The sequence below is a fragment of the Fistularia commersonii genome, chromosome 6, assembly GCF_037954325.1.
Source record: "Fistularia commersonii isolate RoL2024-O1a breed Wild chromosome 6, RoL_Fcom_v1.0, whole genome shotgun sequence".
Classification (NCBI taxonomy): Eukaryota; Metazoa; Chordata; class Actinopteri; order Syngnathiformes; family Fistulariidae; genus Fistularia; species Fistularia commersonii.
In genome coordinates, this window is record NC_141289.1 from 17,584,399 (window position 1) to 17,599,818 (window position 15,420).

The 15,420-nt window shown below is 40.2% G+C and overlaps 1 protein-coding gene across 1 annotated transcript; it reads right to left on the reverse strand.

Moving 5' to 3' along the window:
• Positions 1-2,692: 2,692 nt before the first annotated feature.
• On the reverse strand, positions 2,693-13,402 carry LOC147233547 (neuronal acetylcholine receptor subunit alpha-2-like). The gene is made up of 8 exons (XM_086147515.1): positions 13,330-13,402; positions 7,051-7,199; positions 6,836-6,880; positions 6,614-6,723; positions 5,600-5,819; positions 4,176-4,678; positions 2,904-3,327; positions 2,693-2,818 (listed from the first exon to the last, which is right to left on the reverse strand). The coding sequence occupies exons 1-8, from the start codon at positions 13,391-13,393 to the stop codon at positions 2,693-2,695; spliced, it is 1,641 nt and encodes a 546-aa protein (XP_086003641.1). The 5' UTR covers positions 13,394-13,402.
• Positions 13,403-15,420: the final 2,018 nt, after the last annotated feature.

Below are 15,420 nucleotides of genomic sequence, written 5' to 3' on the forward strand. Positions count from 1 at the left end.
GAGTGACCAGGATGGATGGGATCTGGAATGAGTCTATCAGAAGAACAGCATGTTAGATGTTTTGGAGAGAAGGTCAGAGAAGCCAGACTGAGATGGTTGGTAGGAAAGTGAATATATTGGTAGACGTATGCTGGAAATGGAGCTACCAGGCAGGAGGTCTTGAGGAAGACCAAAGAGAAGATACGAGGGTAGTTGGTGTGACAGAGGAGGATACAGAGAAAAGGGTTAGATGGAGAAAGTTGATTCGCTTTGGCGACACCTGAAGGGAAAAAGCCTCAAGAGAAGAAGTTTAGCTTTACCTTTTCACATTCCAATCCAAGTAAATCCAATAAAGTTGCCCTTGTGTCCTAATAAATGACACTTTGCCACTTTGCCATTAGCAAAACAACCCGCTTGGACCTAGTTTCTGATAATCAACTTTCCCATTTACATGACAAGCCACAATAACCGAGACCCGCCCAAAACCCCGGCAGTTATTTCCGGAAACTCTCCACAGGTCATCAGAACCGAAGAAACCTCTCGGATGAGAGGTGAAACGTCGTCAAGTGAAGGAATTCGAGTCCAGTTGCCGCGACGAGAAGATTTCGACAAAAACCGAGCTATCCTTGACAATCCTTCCCGCCGCCTGCAGGACGAGCCGTGGCCGATGGGCGGCTCATTCAGCCAACGGCTCGTCCAAAACCCGGCGCAGAACCGAACGCCTCGGACGCTCCTTTGCAGGGAGATACTTTATTAACCCTGAAGGAAATTAAGGTTTCAAGCAGCATAATACACATAATACACATTGCACAGATCAAACATATTGCACACATCTGCATACAAAATAATAATAATGATACTAATAAAAATAATCCAACGAGGTAGGAAACGTGTCCTGATAAGTCACCTTGCAGTGATCCAAGTAGAATAACGTGTCCTAATAAGACTGTCCAGCGTTACGGAAGTCTTTTTGTGCAGTAGTTATCTAGGATAGTACAGTAGATTGTTGTCCAAGGTAGTAGGAGTTTTCAGCGGGGACAGCAGATGAGTGTGCAGAAAGAGGGGTGGGTTCATGCAGTCCGTTGCCCTGGAGACAGAGGACCTCGGCGGCCTGGCGGTTCTGCAGGAAAGGGACCGGAGTCTGTAGCCGAGCCGCAATCTTTGCCTATATATGACTTATCGATCATTTAAGAGGAATCGCAAGCAGGCTAGTTTAGAGGAGTGGAAACTTAAGTAACATATCTTTAATTACAGCCTACAAAGTCACCCACTGTTTTCTATTGACAAAAAATGGACATTTAATTGATCAGCAAACAATATAATTTGGAAGCCCTAACTTTAGATATTGTTTAAATAAATCAAAAACCAATACAATCGAATAGACAATTTAAATTACAATATAAAGACTGTGCCAGGCTAACCAATCACACACACACACACACATACATTCTGTTGAGTACCTACAAGGGAGAGGATGAGTGAAGGGAGTTGTGTGAACACTTATACGCCTCCCCGTCAAGAAAAAAAAGAATAATTTTATTGATTCCATAATTATGATGTTACATTGGCTTCATTTTCCATCAGAATATATAATGTGGACAATGTAGAGGACGTTAGCTGTGAGAGTCTGTTTTATCCAATGACTGAAAGCTGCTTTTACAGAATGTGATTATTTAATTGGGGCTTTTGAGAATCCTCTCCCCTCTTATCCTTCCACATCTTTCTTCTGCATTCTCTGTCATCTTCCTTGATCTGTGTGAAAACTCAAAAGCCAAGCAGGACCTCGGTTTTCAAAGTGTTTTTCGCTCTCACCACATAGTTACATCAGATGCTTTGCTTCACACCTTTTCTTAGTTCTTGCTTCTCATATCAAACATCTTCATTTTCTTTGACTGACACGTAAAATTGTGTGTTTGGACTCGACTCGGTGAAAAATAACAGCGAAAAATATCTCGGGCAAGATTAGTTGATTTTGCATTTCCCGTAAAATGATTTCTTTCTTGGGCTTGTCGTTCGGGCATCTTTTTGCCTGAACGTATAAAGGCATATGTAGGATTGATATAGTTTTGTTTTGTTTTTTGGGGGGATTTGAGTTTGTCTCTCAGTAAAGTTGTATATCACGCCGTTGTATTTTTTATATCAGTGGTATACAGAGGCGTCATTAAACTAATATCTACAAATTCTTTACAAATATATATCTGAACTTCCAGTTCGCAATACAAGCGTTATTGCATGTCATTCAAAAAACTATAATAAAAAATCATATATATATATATAACATTGTGTAAATATGCGTCCTGTGCTAAATTTTATACTACTACTATATTTGTACTTGAAAATTGGTTTGTAAGAAATTAGACAAAATTAAATGAAATTATTTTATTTATTTTTTATCACGGCCATTTTTATTTTGCTACACTGCTTCCATAAGTTATGTTTCTTTCCTGCCTTTGCTGAGCAGCAGCGATATGTTGCAGTAATGTTGCAGTAATATGTACAAGGATACATTTTAAGTTCCATGTCAGAAGTGTTGGCCGAAATGCCGCATTTGAGAGTTTGAACCTGTCTCATGCTGTGTGATTTTCCTGCTTTATTTTTGTCTCGATTTTATTTCATTTTTTTAAACTATCTCGTCCAGGCCCTCTGGTTTAAGGTCGTCCAATTTTTTTTTTCCTTTTAAAGGCATCCAAAGGCCTGCCTTTGGTTTATTTTTTTAAATCATGCCGGAGAGCCACGGAGGCAGGAACAGCCCAACTGTCCCCAGCAGACAGACAATAATGAACATCCACAGGAAGATCCGATCTACAACCATGGCCACGTACTTCCAGTCCTCTTTCACCTGCGGAGACAGAAGATAAAAAGAGGAAATATATTTTTAAAAAGTTCGAGGAGAATCGAGATGAAATGTGGACATTGGCACCGACTGAAAAGTCCGCGTCCTCAGCTCTCAGATGCTCAGCGATGTAGGTCATCCCTTCCAAGGCTGATATCACCGCAGGAGACAGAGCAGAGGCCCCGGAGCTCCGGGCTGGACGCTGATCCAGACAAGAGTCCTTCCAGCTCAAGCGAAGGAAGGAGCGATCGTGTGATGTATCGGAGGCCGGAGGAGACCGAGACCATCCTGCAACGGTCACCCTGCACCTCCTGGATTCGGCATCGATGTCTGAGTTTGCGTCACTTTCGAGGTCGCAATTGTGAGATTCCCCTCCCGTATCCACGGAGTCATGCTGGCAGCAAGACTGGTAAGCATGGAGGTCGATGTGGGACTCGGCGGCGATCCAGAGGGATGTGCTTTGGGAGGAGCCAGGGGTGCGGACTGGGAGGAGTTTACTCGTCAAGTGGCGCCGCCTTCCAAAAATGAAAAGTTTAAGGAGAAAGAAAAGACAAATATACCTTGGTGTCATGAAGAATGATTAAAAAAAGGGTTCCCCAAAGTTCTCCTGGCAAGAGCCTCTTAGAGCATTCATAAAGCTACGGATTTGTGCAAAAGCAGCGTGCTCTTTGAAAATGTCCATTTTATTTAAAGCTGAGGTGATTTTTTTTTTTTTTTTTCATTCTGTTGTCCGTTCTTACCCTTGTTGTTGTTGTTCTCTCTGCTGTCTATTCATTTTTGGATGTCTTTTGCTATCTTTGAATTGTCTATATTTCCATTCATCCATCCATCCATCCATCCATCCATCCATCCATCCATCCATCCATCCATCCATCCATCCATCCATCCATCCATCCATCCATTTTCTTCTGCTTCTCCTGCACTCAGGATCACGGGGATGCTGGAGCCTTTAACGGGTCGTTTTTTATTAAAACTGAAAGCAACTAAATGCAGCATTTCATTTTTACAGTGGCAACAGTGGCCTCTACTGTCAAAGTAAAAAAAAAAGGAGGAAATGAATGTATGTATGTACTGTATATGGTTTTGAGATGGCTATTTGGTAGAGTGGTGACTTCTGAATAACAACGACTACTAGTACTTTGGATCTTTGGTTATTGAATTGCAATTTTTGGATAAAAGCGTCTGCTAAATGACTGTAATGTAATGTAATGTAATGTAAAGAAAACCACGCTGGTTTTAACCCTAAAGTTGGATTTGTCAGCTTGACCCCAAAAGGCCACGGACTGAGAAGAAGTTTTGTATTTGCACAAGCCAACAAACTGGACTGTTTTGGAAAATCCAGTTCTGACTGTTGTTTCCCTACCTTGCAGACCTGAGGCTGTGATTCGGACGCTTCATGCACAACCAGCGTGGCACCGCCAGCAGGAACAACCTCTGAACCCAGCGAGGCATGGTGTGGGTGGCCGGCGACCGGTGGTGAACGTTCAGCACGAAAACGGTGATAATGATGGACAGCGTGACGAAAATCATGGTGAAGAGCAGGTACTCCCCGATCAGAGGTATGACCAGCGACGTGGACGGGATGATCTCGGTGATGAGCAGCAGGAAGACGGTGAGCGAAAGCAGCACTGAGATACAAAGGGTGATTTTCTCGCCGCAGTCCGAAGGCAGGTAGAAGACCAACACGGTCAGGCAGGAGATGAGCAAGCAGGGGATGATGAGGTTGATCGTGTAGAAGAGCGGCAGTCGGCGGATGATGAAGTAGTAGGTGATGTCGGGGTAGATTTCACGGCAGCAGTCGTATTTCTTGGTGTTGTAGGTTCCCACCGCACTGACGATCGCCCATTCTCCGCTCTCCCAGTAATCCTACAGGAAAGATTCAGCCGCTAAGTTTTGAAGTATCTCAGTCTAGAAATGCGATGGGAACCCCAATGAGGTTCTTAAAAGATCGCTTGCTTGCCCGGGATGGTTTTGGAAAATGTTACAAAAAAATTTTAAAAAGTGTGCTCGTAATTGAAAGAAACCTCCTGGACCTACATGTCAGCTTGCAAATAGATTTTTAAAGAAGAGTTTAATCATTTCAAATAGTTTGGACTAAAAAACAGACCAAGCTATTCCTTACTATTATTGATTAAACAAACAAACAAAAAAAAAGCGTTCTTTTTAACACAATATAGGAAATTCCTGATTCAGGAGGAATCTACGAGCACAGAATTTGAAATATACAGGGGTGAGAAAAGGTTTGACCAAGCCACTGTTAAGCAGGTGAAGACAAAAAATTCTGTTCATTTTGGAAAGGAGGAGTATAATTTTATAGCTGTTGTTAAAAGCAAAGTTAGGTGGCAATATTGAATATAAACATTGGCTATAGATTATCTGTTTGCTTTTCTTTGACCCCCTAATGCTATTGATTCTGCAGGGAAAGTTTAGAAACTTCTATTTTTCACCAACTGCACTCTGTGTAACTCCACACTGGATATGGAAAGAGTGATTACAATGAAAATTTGAAAATAAATAAATAGACAAACACTTACATACTTACTTTACTTACATAAATCTGTTTTTGTTGACATTTTTACAATGAGCTAAAAAAAAGTCCTCTATTTTCACTTCATGCTTAAAGAACTTTAATAAAATATATGTTTTCTTTTAGTTTTTGCCAACTGTGAAAGGTACTCCACTGGCCACAAGGGTGTTCAGAGAACCAATTAAACCAATTAAAATGATTGTTTACCTGGTAAACAAAGTCAAATCAGAAGGAAAATAGACAATGAAATAAAAAAAGACCTTCAGGTCGACGGTGTTTTCAAAGGGCTCCAGGTCTATTTTTGCCCGATCGTAAGTCCAAGACCCAAACTTCATCTTGCAGCTTTGTTGATCGAAGGGGAAGAAGGTGACGTCGATGGAGCAGGACGACTTATAGATGGCCGGCGGCACCCAGCGAACGTGACCGGTGTGAAACAGCTGAGCTTTGGTCATGTGGGTGACAGTGAACTCTCCATCTGCACTGGAAACAGGCAAACAGAGCCAAGTGAATAGCAGAATACAACAAAATTAAGGGATGTTACAATTAACTCCCCTGATTCCTTTCCTAATTTGTTTCAAGCACAAGAGGTAAATCACAAAAACCTCAAGTTGTGATTCTTTCCACAGATATCTATTAATAATGGATAGATGAACACTAACAACGGGGACACCGTATCGTGATGCAACCTCATTTAAACTAGAAGGAGGAGAAAGTTTTGCCTACATCCTGACAAATTTCACGGTTAATACTTCATCATAGCCCGAGGGAGGAAATCAGACTCTATGATGCAAGATTGCTGAGGAGATGCAATAGAATTGGGGCCATTTGCTCAAGAAGACGATTTGCATGTAGCACCGATTGATATGCAGGAATACGGCGAAAAGCAAGGGTTTCAGGAAGCTATAAGTGACCTTCCCTCTTCATGCACCCTCCTTCTCACGAGGATGTCGTTATGGATCAAGAAGATAATGATCGCTGAAGATGATTTCGAGCGCCTACAGAGAGCTATTTCTGATGGAATATGCTGAAAATTTGTACTTTATACCTCTAATTTCATCACATTGTGAGTCTTATACGGTCTAACGAGAAATTTCCCATTCATAGCAACACATTTATATGTAATTTACAAACTTATTGCCTTAAAAAGAAATTATTACCGTTCAGAAATTGGTACATTTCTATAATAAGCAATGTTTATTATAGCTATACTAACTCGAACGGTGAAAAATGATTGCTATTCTGCATCCTGCTTCCTGTGAGAGGGTGATTTTTACTTGTTGTAGAGCACAATGTCAGGCACCCAGATGAGCTCCGATGGAACTCTGATGGACGAGATGTTGTCAAAGTCCGATGGATTCCACTGCAGTTTATAATCTGTCCATTCCTGTCAACACAGGAGAGGACAGTTGTGAGGACAGAAGAACGTAAAATTGTGAAAAATCTATTCGGCGTCCTTGATAATGACAGCAAAAAACGAACCGAAAAATCTGACCTACCTGCTTCAGCCACACGTTTGTTGTCATCATTTGATTTTTCTCATCCTTTTTTGAAGCCAAACATCAAGAAATTGAATGAATAATGTATCATATCAAAAAGACTTTGAGGATTCTGAAGGAACGTGCAAGCGGAAATCTTTTTTTGTTCTTCTAAACCCAGGACAATTCCCAAATCTTTGAAGGTATCTACAATATTGCGCGAGCGTGTTACCCACCACGTCTATCAGCTGAGCGATCGAGAGGCCAAACTTCACGATGACCACATCAGTGATGTTACGTGCGGGACGGGACCACTTGCTGTAGCCGCCAAATAAACTCCTGAAGAGCTTGTCCTCGGCCTGGACACGAGTGACGTCTTCTGCCGCTGAGCGAGAAAGAGAGGGGAAAAAAGAAAAAGTTCGTAAAGGCTAAATGAGCACATTTGTTGTTTCGTAATTGAGTTAATTTGTTTCACCGAATTCCTCACAGTATTGGGTAAATAGAGATTTTCTTGTCTCTAGGCTGTCAAACTATCAGCGACTGACATGCACAAGCACCGATATGAGCCTGTCTGATGATGAATTTTTGAGATGAACGCTTATCATTTACGGTGAAGAAAGTCAATTATCATTATTTTGTCCGATATTCTGTATATGTCAGATAAAGCACTGTGGAAAAATACACCGACATTGTAGCAAGTCAACTTACTCTGAGAAAAACCTGGACATAAACTAAAGAAAAGAAAGATAACACATGCCCTCCTTCTCAGATTCCTCGGTATACCAATGGATATCATTGGATTTGTATATATTAGATGTAATTCTACTTCAAGATTATATAAATAAATAAATTGATTACTTCTGTTAGTGATATGTTTGACCTCAGAACCAAATTTTTGATCAACAAATGCAGGATACAAGTCTTTCTGTGAAAAGACCAGACCAGCAGAGAGAAAGAGTCCAGCTTAAAGTTTGACTGAAAGAATTGGTCACTACATGGCTCGAATAACTGCTCCATCCGTCCTTCCTCTGACACGTATCTGAGTTTGGGTGTCAGGACCAGCGAGCTAAGCAGAAAACTCCAGACTTCCCTTTTCCTATGCACTTTGTCGAAATCTCCCCGTGGGATCCAGAGGTGTTCCCAGCTGAGCCGAGACATGTAGTCCCGGGGCCTCCTCCCTGTGAAATGTCCTCAGAACACCTCACCAAGGTGGTGTCCATGTCCAGGGGGGCCTTCTAATCAGATCCCTGAGCAGCGGCTCTACTCCTAGCTCTTCCCTGATGGTCCAGCTTCTCACCCTCCTCCACACACCCTGCAGAGGACACTCATTTCGGATGCTTGTTTCATTGATCTTGCTGATTTGGTCATTACCCAGAGCTTGTGACCAAAGGTCAGGGTGGGAACGTGGATTGAGCAATATATCAAGGGTTTTTCCGCTCAACCCAGCTCCTTCTTCACCACAACTGACTGATATAAAGTCCTCATCACTGTTGCCACTTCTTCCTTCACTCGTGAGCAGCATCACAAGAGACATCGTATGGCCAAAAGTATTAGCTCACCTGCCTTTACTCGCATATGAAGTGACATCCCATTCCTAATCCAGAGGGTTCAATATGACGTCAGTCCAATCTTTGCAGCTAGAACAGCTTCAACTCTTCTGGGAAGGCTGTCCACAAGGTTCAGGACTGTGTTTATGGGAATTTTTGACCATTCTTCTAGAAACGCATTCGTGAGGTCACACACTGATGTTGGACGAGAAGGTAGTCTTCGCTCTAATTCATCCCAAAGGTGTTCAATGGGGTCGAGGTCAGGACTCTGTGCAAGCCAGTCAAGTTCATCCGCAAGAGACTCTGTCATCCATGTCTTTATGGACCTTGCTTGAAGGGACCAGCTCCAAACGGTTGCCACAAAGTTGGGAGCATTGAATTGTCCAAAATGTTTTGGTATGCTGAAGCTTTCGGAGTTACTTTCAGTGGAACCAACCGACCAAGCCCAGCTCCTGAAAAACCACCATAGTCCCCCCTCCACCAAATGTCACACTTGGCACAATGCAGTCAGACAAGTACCGTTCTCCTGGCAACCGCCAAACCCAGACTCGTCCATCAGATAGTCAGACGGAGAAGCGCAATTTGTCACTCCAGAGAACGCGTCTCCACTGCTCTCGGGTCCAGTCACGACGTGCTTTATGTTTTAATACGCTTTGCATTGCACTTGGCTTCGTGTGGCTTGGACGCAGCTGCTCGGCCATGGAAACCCATTCGAGGAACCTCTCTGTGCACCGTTCTTGAGCTAATCTGAAGGCCACATGAAGTTTTCAGGCCTGTAGCGATTGACTCTGCAGAAAGTTGGCAACCTCTTCGCACTATGCGACTCATCCGCTGACTCCGCTCAGTCAGTTTACGTGGCCTACCGCTTTGTGCCTACTACGGCAAGAGTTGCCAAACACGACAACGAGAAAATTTTACGACTGGATTTGTTGCACAGATGGCTTTCTATCACAGTTCCACGCTGGAATTCACTGAACTCCTGAGAGCGACCCATTCTTTCACAAATGTTTGTAGAAACAGTGCATGCCTGAGTGCTTGATTTCATATAGCTGTGGCCATGGAGGTGATTCGAACACCTAATTCCGATTATTCGGATGGTTGCGCGAATACTTCTGTCTTGGACATGGAGGTACGGATTCTCATCCCAGCTATTTCATATTCAGCTGCGAACCACACCGGAGAGACCTGGAGATCGTAGTCGGATGAAGAACCACATCATCTGCAAAAAAAGCAGAGAGCTAATCCTGAGGCCACCAAACCAGATCCCCCCGACGCCTCGGCTGTACCTCGAAAGTCTGCACACAAAGGTTATTGGCAAAGGGCAGGTACTCCCAGAGAATCGGCCCTACCGGCCCCCACAGGGGACAGGGTCAAATGCCTTCTTCAAGTCCACATAGCACAAGTAGACTGATTTTGTGAAGCTCCATGATCCCTCCAAGATCACGGACCTTTAATTCTGATTCCGCTGTCTATTTTTGCCTTTTTTTTTTTTTTATCCTTGTTGGTGTCGCTCCACTCGCATCATATTTATTTTTTTCATCGTTATTGTCACTCTGTTTCTGTTCTTATCCTTGTTGTTGTCATTTTGGTTATCTATTTACACCCTTGCTGGTTTTTTTTTTTTCCATTCTTCTGTCTATTCTTATCCTTGTTGTTGTTCACTCTGCTGTCTATTTATTTGTGGATGTCTATTGCTATCTTTTAATTGTTTCTTTTATTTATATTTATACTCAGATTTATTGATATTGTCATTGTTGAGCTGCTGTGACAGGAGAATTTCCCCTATGGGGATCAATAAGGTATATCTTCTCTTATTTATTTCAAAGAAAATAAAAAACAAGCTTGTTTTTCACAACCCAACTACCAAAATATTTTGCAATACTTTTTATTCAGGAATAGATTTTCAGTCTCCATTCTTAATCTGGCTTGTTTTTAATTTCCTTTGCCCTTCTCTCGCTATTACTTTGTAAAGGATCATTCTACCCTTTTCCTACCATTTACATTAAGCCTTTTCATCGACTGGAGCGCAAGAAAAGTAATTACCTTAACTTTATTGTTCATAAAATTAATAGGATTAACACCATGATCTACTGCACTTGCATTTACTTTTTAATCATTAGCTGAACACGGTGTAAAAAGTCAAACCACATCCTCAGACGGCCCTCCGGTACGAGAGTCATAATTTCACACTCGAGATGAAACTCTTTAAACGGTTCCAACCTTTTGTGTTAGATATGATTTGACCTCCTGGAAGGTTACAGGCAATGTTAAATTAAAAGGAAAAAAAAACCTCTTCTCTCATTTGCTTCATTCTAGCGGTCTCTATGTGTGTCCCGTCTCACATGGCAAACAAATCTGGCATCGCCATCGAGCAATTTTGGATTAGCCCGTGCAAGAAAACAGCCAGCCAAGAGGACAAACTGTGTAAATGCACTCAATGCCAGTTTTTGTGATTACAGTGGCTATTTATAACTCCAGAAAATGACATTCCAGGTGAGGACTTGCCAGCGGAGGATGAAGATATTACATGAGAGGTGAATCACAACTGAAACTTTTGTTAAACGTCCGCAGTTAAACTTCTGGTTTCATGATTTCAGCCCTGATTCTGCGGCTGTTATCGACAACCGGTTACTGAGGTTGAGCCCTCCGAAAGCATATTTCATTTTGTGACATTCCTGATTTCCCACGGCGGACAACAACTGGGACAGCTCATCACGACACTGAAACTGTTGCGCTGTTTTGTTTTAATTGTTAGCTATGACAGAGTGCTGAACAGGTTTGGAGAAAAAAAGAAGATATCTAAAATTAGTCTCTAATAGCTTGATTGATTAATTACTTCATTATTAACATTTCATTCTGAATATTCATTGTTAATGTGAAGAAAAAATGTATTTTTTTCTTAAAAGGGTACGAAAAACATTTCCAACAGTTTCCCAGCCAAGTTACAGTTTTACTTTATTTTTATCTATTTTTGAATGTATTCTTTTTGTTATTTATTTTTGAATGAATTGTTCAGAGTCATGTACCTTTGGGCTCTGCAGTTTAAACTGATAACTCGTTCTCCACCTTCACTTTTCACCTTCACCTTCACTCCAACTTCAATTTTACCCTTGTTGTTGTCATTCTGTTATCTATTATCATCCTTGTTGTTGTTGTTATTATTCTGTTATCTACTTTCATTCATGTTGTTATCATTTCTGTTATCTATTTTTATCCTTGTTGTTGTCATTCTGTTATTTTATTTTATTTTTACCCTTGTTGTTGTCTTTGTTATTTTATTTTATTTTTACCCTTGTTGCGGCCATTCTGTTATTTCATTTTTTTTACACTTATGTTGTCATTGCATTCTCATCCCGTTTATTTTTATCCTTGTTCTGCCATCTCTTCCTATCTGCCTTGTTATTGTCTTTGTCATTTTAATTGTCTCTTCTATTTATATTTATATTCATATTTATTGATATTGTTATTGTTGCACTGCTATAACAAATTAATTTCCCCTATGGGGATCAACAAAGTGTTATCTTATCTTATCTTATCTTATCTTATCTTATCTTATCTTATCTTATCTTATCTTATCTTATCTTATCTTATCTTCACCTGCTCCTCTCTACTTCGGTGCACTCCAGGAGTCCACTCCTGGCCCCATACTATTTTCCTCAATTTACTAACTTTAGTCTCCACTTTCCAGAACTACAATACCTCCTACTGTTGCCTCCTAAATCTGCTTAACCTTTCATTAAATCCTGAGGATATGAAGCCAAAAGAGTGACGCCTGGGGGTTGAGATACTGGATGGCAAAGAAACAGCAGTTCTATCCATTTGTAATGGGGCAGAGCCGCCAGTCCACTGTTATAGCAGTGCTATAAATCTCGTATTCTTCATGACAAAGATGTACATACCCTAAGACAAATGGTAAGAGAGTGTGTGTATTTAAAAGAAAGTATTGCAAAAAATATTCAGATTATTACTTTTATTTCAGTAAACTCAATGTGATTTTTTAAATGAAAAATGTCTGTTCTTAGCATCGTTTTTTTCCACAGTTGGAACCTTTTGTTTTATTTTTATTCTGAATTATGCTTCAAATTTTGCACTTTTGCACAATTGTAGGTCAATCACCTAATACTGATTTTATATATATATATATATATATATATATATATATATATATATATATATATATATATATATACTCAGTACTCAGAATATTCAGTTGCCACCACAAGAAGACTTTGACAGGAATTTACACACATGCACACACACACACACACACACACATACACACACACACACACACACATAGATATACACAGTGTGTGTGTATCTATCAAAAAAAAAACAATTGATAAATGGTGCACAATGTTGAAAAATAAATATATGCTATATTTCGTGACATATCTATCTTTGATAAAACCATTTTATTTTAGTGTTTTCTGGCCATATTTCTACATGAAGTATTATTGCTCTTTAACTAAAGATCCTCCCCCTCCTTTTTGATGGGCCAGTTCAGCTTCTGTTTCTCAGGTTTGTGTAAAATCTCTTATTTCACTGTCCAGAAGAAGCAGGAAAGACCAGAAAGCCTTCAATGTTCTGCAGTTCTGCACGATTCTGCAGATAAAAACGGTAAGTAAAACACAATTTAATTCACGGGGGAAACCACAAGTATCCAAATATTATGCTGAAACAACAAAATCAATACTAAATGTTCTTTCTTCCCTCTTCTGTAATTTTTAGAAATGTTTCTCAAACGCAAAGTCACTCAGTTTCACCGGGAAAAATCCAAATACATTTCACGTTTTCGACGCGGATGTCCTGACGTGGTGATGGATTTTATCCCATGACAAGTGAATGCAACACATCCAATTGACAACATGAGATTAAAAAATAATAATAATAACAAATAAAAAATAGAAAATAGAAGTGCATGGTGGTTTATAAGAAGTCAGACAGTTGAAGTGATGCATCACTCACCGGAGCTGCAGAAGATCCAGCAGAGGAGCCAAGAGGTCCGAGTCAAACCCGCCTTGCGATGCATTGAGAGGCAGCAGAGGATCCCAGTGAGGAAGAGGAAGCTCAGAGGCATCTTCTGCCTCACGGAGTCCCGTGGGTGAGTGGGTGGGTGGGTGTGGATGTGGGTGTGGGGGGTGGGGTGGGGGGAGGCAGGCGCCACTCCTCCCTCTTAACTCCCATCTTTGAGGTACTCATCTCTGGAAATTGTAACCTTAATTCTTATCGCTTAATTCTCCGTGTCGAGTCCAAGTCTGAAACATTCATCTGCAACTTTTAAACAAATGTGTTTCTTTTCTTTTTTTTTTTTAATTTTTTATGATTGACTTTTTCACTTTGAAAAAAAAAGTAGTGACGTGAGTAAAGTCTTGCACGCCAATTATTTGATATTCGACATTGTCAATAAATGCTTGTATATATATATATATATATACATAGTCACGTTCAGCCATATATATATATGTGTGTATGTGTGTGTGTGCATATCTATATCTATATCTATCTATATATTATATGTCGAATATGAAATAATTGGCGTGCACACACACATACATACATATATATATATATATATGTATATATATATATATATCCCCACCCAGTTAAAATAAAAGTTATTTTTTCATATTTTTCAGGAAACACAAAAACTGAACCATTTGACACACTCTTGACATAGGTCATTTCTACTGAAGGGGTAAAATGGCACAATCTGATTTACTGAGGATGTAGGCAAATTTGCCAGAGGTGGTCAGCATCATGAGGAGATGATTCATGCAAAAAAAAAAAAACAATTTTTGTGAAAAAATGACTTAGGTGGTTATTTTAAGAGGATGATGATATGTGGCTGAACATGACTGTATATATATATCGACGCATATGTATGTGTGTATACATATGTGGATGTATATACATCCACATATGTATAGATAGATAGCTAGATGTAGATTTAGATTTATATGTCATTTTCTTTCCTGTCAGTTTTTCCCCCAGTTGTCACCACAGTGAATCAACCTTCTCCAACTAACTTTATTCTCCCTATTCTCTGTATCCGCCTCTTGCTACGTCCAGAAATCTTCTCTTTGGTCTTCCTCTCCAATTCGTGCTCCAATTCCAGCATTCAATATAATCACTATCCCGCCTCTGGCTTCTTTGACCTTCTCTTGAAAACATCTAATGTGCTGTTCCTCTGATGGACTCGTTCTTGATCCTGGTCACTCACAAAGAGAACCTCAACATCTTCATCTCTGCGACCTCCAGCTTTGTCCTCCTGTCTTTTTGTTTCCAGGCCATACAGCATCGCTGGTCTCATCACTGTCTTGTACACGGTTCCTTTCATTTCTCATTTTCATTTTCTTTCTATGTCATTGTACTCCTGACACTTTTATCCACTCATCCCAGCCTGCTTGAACCTGTTTCTTTACCTCTTTTCCTCTGTTAACCCTAAGCACTATATATACAGTATATCTATTTATATATAAATAGGTATACCGTATATATCTATCTATCTAGATAATCTACATAATCATACACACAACTGCATATACAGACAGACCATATTCACTCAGTTCCCAACGGGCATTGGGACAGTTTTCCCAAATTTTTCCCAATTTTTTGTGGAATTGACTGTGGGACAGACAGGAAGGGAGAACATGCAAACTCCACACAGTTCCCTTGTTGGAGGAGTCCTTAGTGCTGTGAGGCCAAAGCACTAACTTCTGCGCCACCGTGCCACCCTTTATACTATTAAAAAATAAAAAATGAAAAATAATTATAAAAAATACTACTACTACTAATAATAATATTTATAGTAACAATAATAATAATAATAATCCTTGCAGGAGCATGCAAACATGCCAGCACTAGGTGTTATAAATTGCTGTGTTTATTTATTTCTCATTCAATTTTCCAACATTTGGGAAAAGCAAACAAAAGTGTTTTTAGCAGTGAAAGTTGCTTGACCTTGAAACTTTCTGATGGCTTTAGGACTGCTGAAACTGACCTGCATGTAAGCCAATATTCCAGAAATTACAAGGGAAGGATTATAATCCCAGTCTA

Coding starts and splice junctions, on each gene's coding strand:
- LOC147233547 (XM_086147515.1), bottom strand. CDS start 13,393: ATGCATCGCAAGGCGGGTTTGACTCGGACCTCTTGGCTCCTCTGCTGG. Junction 5,820..6,613: donor GACATTGTGCTCTACAACAA/GTAAAAATCACC, acceptor GCCTGTTTCCAG/TGCAGATGGAGAGTTCACTG. Junction 2,819..2,903: donor CTGAGGACGCGGACTTTTCA/GTCGGTGCCAAT, acceptor CTGTCTCCGCAG/GTGAAAGAGGACTGGAAGTA.